The sequence below is a fragment of the Hibiscus syriacus genome, unplaced genomic scaffold (genome assembly GCF_006381635.1).
Source record: "Hibiscus syriacus cultivar Baekdansim isolate YM2019G1 unplaced genomic scaffold, ASM638163v2 tig00110785_pilon, whole genome shotgun sequence".
In the NCBI taxonomy this organism is placed as follows: Eukaryota; Viridiplantae; Streptophyta; class Magnoliopsida; order Malvales; family Malvaceae; genus Hibiscus; species Hibiscus syriacus.
Genome location: NW_024062862.1, coordinates 1,487,198 through 1,492,669, shown reverse-complemented (window position 1 = coordinate 1,492,669; position 5,472 = coordinate 1,487,198). Strand labels below are relative to the sequence as shown.

The following is a 5,472-nucleotide window of genomic DNA, read 5'->3' as shown; positions in this document are numbered from 1 at the left end:
ATACAAGGGAGAGAACGACGGATTGCTCGAAATTGATTTTAAATTTTATTATCAATTGAGATTAAACTAATATATGAGAAATTATTAACAATTCAAAAGTCGCAATATTTATCACTGATCACCTTATTTAATATGAAATAAATTATTTTATTTTATTTTATTTTATAATTTTACATTAAATTTTTGAGTTTTCTTATTATCACTTTACGATTACAATATTTTTTTTTCCTGAAAATCATCCGTAGCTGAAACAAATGCATTCTTCAGAGAAAATAGAACTTCAGAAGCGGCCATGTTGATGGTATCCAAACTGATGTAAGCTGAAACTGTTCATAAATGTTCCTTTTGCCATTATTTCATCTCCCACCTCAGGCAATGTCTGAAAAAATTAATTCTATTAATAGAAAATTTGAATAATTCATGATTTAGATGAAAAATGAAGAAGTGAAATAGTACCCATGATTCATACTGATGTTCATCTCTGGTTGAACATGCAGCTTTCGGAATCTCGGCAGTTTCATCGTTACGCGCGAATCGGCCACGTATACGGGGAAGGTTGTCGGCTACCGTTTTCCGGCATGCATACTTTACATCACCATTGTTGGAAAAAAAAAGAACAAACAAACAAATCATGTTTAGAAGTTCAAGAACACAATCGAACGAATTGAGACAAAACGCAATGACAAACCTTAATTGTTTTGTTGAAGTTTCTCCGATTACGTTTTGCTCTGTACTTTGAAATCCGCTCTTGTCTCTCTGCTGGGCTGTAACGTCCTACTTTAAACCCAGGTAATTCCTCCATGAACGAGTTCTTCATTACCGGAATTGTTGAGAAAAAAAGGTTTAAGATTCTTTCGAAACAGAGCAGAACAGAGGAATAGATGAAAAAAACAAGGGATGAAACGAACCTCGGAATCTCCATTGTTGAAGACATTCGTCATTTGTCCAGAGAAAAAGTTGTTCTCCGGCAAGCTTAAAGTTTGTGAATTTTCTACATTTTCGTCATGGTAAACAGTACCGATATCCACCTTCGATTCTTCCTTGTTCACTTCCAAACAATCCAACCCGTAGAAATCCTGGTACCCTTTGTCAGAATTTCCACTAAACGACGGAGATTGAAACTGGCTTGCTTGATAAAGGCCGCGATTTTCAAGCTGGTCCGTCGTAGGGGATGGAGGAAGCGAAAACCCAGAAACCGATTGGTCTGGGTTTTGTTGTTGGTTCCCATTGCTGTTCAACAAAGCTTGAAGATCATAACCAGATGAAGAAGAAGAGTCACAAGGAAGATCATCAAACAGTAAGCCATAATCAATCGTTCCCATGAATCCCATTTGAAGAATGTTGAAGGTCAGAAATCAAAATCACAATTGGAAAAGAAAAAAACAGAGAAAATGTTGTGATTTTGGGCAGTGAAACGGACAGAAAGCACGACAAAGTGACACGCTGAGGAGCTTAGTTTGTGTTATTAGAAAGTGTTTTACATGGAAGAAGACGACAAAGACAGAGTCTGGCTCTTCAAACTATATATAAATATATATTTATTATATATACTTGGCTTCAGAACCCGTTCCAAGTAGCCACAAGGATCCGACTAAGTTTAGTCTCGAATCAGGTCAAATCATTTTTTATGGATAATTTTTTTTTGGTATTATTTTTTCATCCATAAAATTAAAATTCGATATTTATTTTAAATAAATCAAATAATATAGGAATTATTATTTCAGTCCAATGATAAAATTTTGTTAAAACCAAAAGTTAGGTTAAAGATTTGTTAAGCTTAGATTCCGTACGATACGAAGATGTAACATCCAAACTCCTCCTCTTAGTCAAAATAAAATAAAGGGTAAAAGTGTACAAATGACCCATGATTATAGAGTGTTATTTTGTTGAGTCTCTCAACTATTAAAAGTTATAAAATGATTATCTGACTATATTTTTTAAGTCATCTAACTACTAAAAATTATAAATGGTCACCTAACTATTCATATGTTTCAAATTATTCATTTTTTGTTAAAAATTGACGATCATCTGAGCTAGACGTTAACATACTGATTGGAATATGATAAAATCATATTTTAGTGATGTTTACTAGCATCATCGCTGCTTTTAAGCACTGACTTGATGACATAATATTTCAAACAGTTGATAGATATCAAAATATAAACGAAGAGTCGTATTTCAAACAGTTGATAGATGTCAAAATATAAACGAAGAGTCGATTCAAAAATATACAGCTCAAACGATTTTGAGATCATATTTTTATCATATCACAGTCAACGAGTTAACTTCCAACTAAAACGATCATTGATATTTTAACGAAAAATGACGAGTTTAGAACATATGAATAGTCGAATGTTCATTTGGTAACTTTTAATAATCGAAAAACTCAACAAAATAATATCCTATAGTTGATGAACCATTTTATAACTTTTAATAATTAAATGTCCTAATAAAATAACATCCTATTTCCATCAGTCAACTAATCCACTAAAATCACATAGTACCAATGGCAAGTATATAAGAGTAATTTCACCTAAGAAAACTTGAATTATATATATAGGTAGGATCATGTTACATAGTGTAAAATTCTTTTAGTTTTACATAGAATTAGGATTGTTAGATGAGTGAAAATAGATGGATGAGATTAACATTAAGAAATAAGAAGATATTCACTGGGGAAAAACAATAAGTTAATCTTAATCATATATTTTCACTTATCCAACGGTTCTAAATCTGTGTAAAACTAAAGAGTTTTATATTGTATATATGGATCTTAACCTCTATATATATATATATATATATATATCCCTCCTTCTATTCATTCAAAAAAAATTCTACTTTATTCTTTAAAAAAATTTGAAAAAAAACTATATTCTATTCTTTCAATTTCGATGGTGAAATTTGTGTTGAATAATTCTAAGAGTAAAAAAGAATGAACTTTGACTACCATCTTTTCTTATGTAACCTAAACTAAAACTATGTTTGAGCTTTAATTGGAAGTTTGCCACCTGGAGAAATTGTTGCAGTAGTCATTTAGGTCAAAGACAATTTTTGTCATCAATTTGTATAGCGGTATCCAAAGCTTCTTCTGGTTCTTAACGCTATGTTTGGTAATAATTTTAAGGATTAACATAAAATTAAATATTTAAATTATATTACGATCGTAACCGTTTTTCGGTGGAACAATCGTTTTTTGAAATTTTAAAAAAAAATCATTTTTTAAGACAAAAACTGGTATGCGTTTACAAAGATTCAATTAAAACGGGTTCGAGAGTCGTTTACACATGAGGAAGGATTAGCACCCCACAACGCTCAAAAATTGATATTGTGTCAATTACACGTTGTCGTAATAGTAAAAATTCTGAATTGAATATAAGATTAATTTATGAATTATTTATTGAAATTTAATTAATTGCTTCGAATTAGTAATTTAAAGAAAATCTTTTAACTAAAAAATCTTGAAATTTGATATCCTCCGTCGGGAAAGCTATTTAAACTATTTCTCATTCGTAAAAAAATATTTCTCCTTAGTGATAAAACACAAATCAAATATAAATTGAAAATTGACGTTTTGCGTAAAAAATAAAAATAAATTAATAGAACCACATTGACTCATTCACATAAAAATATTTAATTAATAAAATAATATATGAAAAATTACCATGCAATATGGCATCTTTACACAAAAATTACATTCATATTTTATAACTATATATTATAACTTATACATATATATTAATGTGTAATGAACCAATATGACTTAAAAATAAAAACATACCACATCAAACTACAAATTTTAAAAAAAACTATACAAATTAAAATATTGATTAAATATCTTTACTATTTTAAATACAAACCAGACAATAATTAAAGTGAAAATACTAGAATTATACTATAAAATGAAACTGACACAAAACAAAACACCATTATAAAGGACTAACATCGAAATAAACCCTAAACATGAGTATGACTAAAAAGTAACATTCAAAAATTTAGAATTCTAATATCTAAAAAATTAAATATGTAACATTTGGGACTGAAATTAAATACGCATAAAATAAAGTTACAAAATTAAAAACATAAAACATTCGATTTAGGGACCAAGTTAAAATGTACGTAGAATATGAAGGTAAAATTAAAAGGTTCAAGAAACATGAATTTTTATGACGAAAATGAACTAATCCTAATAAATGCGTGACTACCTAGGAAATAAACCCATTTGCATACACAAGTTTATAATACAAAGTTTCAAAAATAACCTGATCAATGTATAAATAAGTAAATTTAAATTAACAAATCTAGGACTAACATGGAATACGTATTAACTTAGGAGCCATAAACAGAAACTTCAGAAATCAACTTGAGGACCAAAACACAAATAAAAGCTAAAAATAAAGGGATTTAATGACAATTTTACCCTAAAGACTCGGTGACTAAAAGCTAATTTACCTAAAATTTATAATATAAAACCTAATTAAAACTAAACCTAGACTAACCTAAACATAAACACACAACCGTTCTCTCTCTCTACTCCCCCTATCTTCTTCTTCGACTTCTCCCCCTCAACGCGAAGGGCTGCTATGACCTGAACCAAGACCACCAGACTGACCACTGCAAGCTTCAACCGGTGCTAATCCCCAACCAAAACAGACTACAGGATGACCTCGAATAACCCGAGCCTACATTTCTCCTCCTCTTCTCTCTTCTCTAACAGCCGTTCTGAACCCCGATGAAGGCTCTAGACCACCGACGAAAACTTGAAACAGAGCTAGGTAAAATGAAACTAATTTCCTCTTCTATTTCTATATTGTTTTTTTTAGTTTTTGAAATAATACATGCTTATTCAAATAAACATAAAAACTAAAGCAGAAATCTAAAGAAAACCATAGGAAATGTCTTTTTCTTGCAGTGCTTTTTTTGAACAGAATATGGAAGAGCTTACCATATTTTCTTTTTTTTCATCAAGGAAACCCATGTTACAATGCTTGAACCGAATCCCCCAGGGAAAGAACTTCACCCCATTACAATGAATCCTTAAAAATGTAATGCTCTACTCTCTGTTGTCGATGCTTTTTCCTCCCCCTTGAATGATTGTTTGCATGTCATTTAATAGGCTCTTTGGGTGGAAGATAATTCGGTATGGTGGTACCGAATTTTCAAGATTTTATTTTATTTTTCTAATGGATTTGATGGTAGTGGATTTCGGTGGAAGAGTAGGTTTGTATTTTTATGTTTAGTGGTTGATAATGGTTGATTTGTGGATGGTGGATGCGTTGGAGGATGTGGGTTATGGGTTGTCTTCACGTGGAGAGAAAATGACACTAATAGATAGTGGAGCATGATGTGGGGGTATGGGCCTAGTAAAAAAATTGTGCTCACAATTACTATTTTATTTAGATATTTAAACTATTTTTGATCAATTTAAATGTCTTTCTCCCTCATGTCCCTTCTCCCCTTCCTTTCCTTTTATCC

General features: G+C 30.8%; 1 protein-coding gene across 1 annotated transcript; it reads right to left on the bottom strand.

Annotated features, from left to right (window-relative positions):
- Positions 1-217: 217 nt before the first annotated feature.
- Positions 218-1,342, bottom strand: LOC120140457 (zinc finger protein CONSTANS-LIKE 1-like). Its single transcript, XM_039155444.1, has 4 exons — positions 909-1,342; positions 689-811; positions 457-585; positions 218-379 (listed from the first exon to the last, which is right to left on the bottom strand). The coding sequence occupies exons 1-4, from the start codon at positions 1,329-1,331 to the stop codon at positions 281-283; spliced, it is 774 nt and encodes a 257-aa protein (XP_039011375.1). The 5' UTR covers positions 1,332-1,342; the 3' UTR covers positions 218-280.
- Between the last annotated feature and the right edge of the window lie 4,130 nt (positions 1,343-5,472).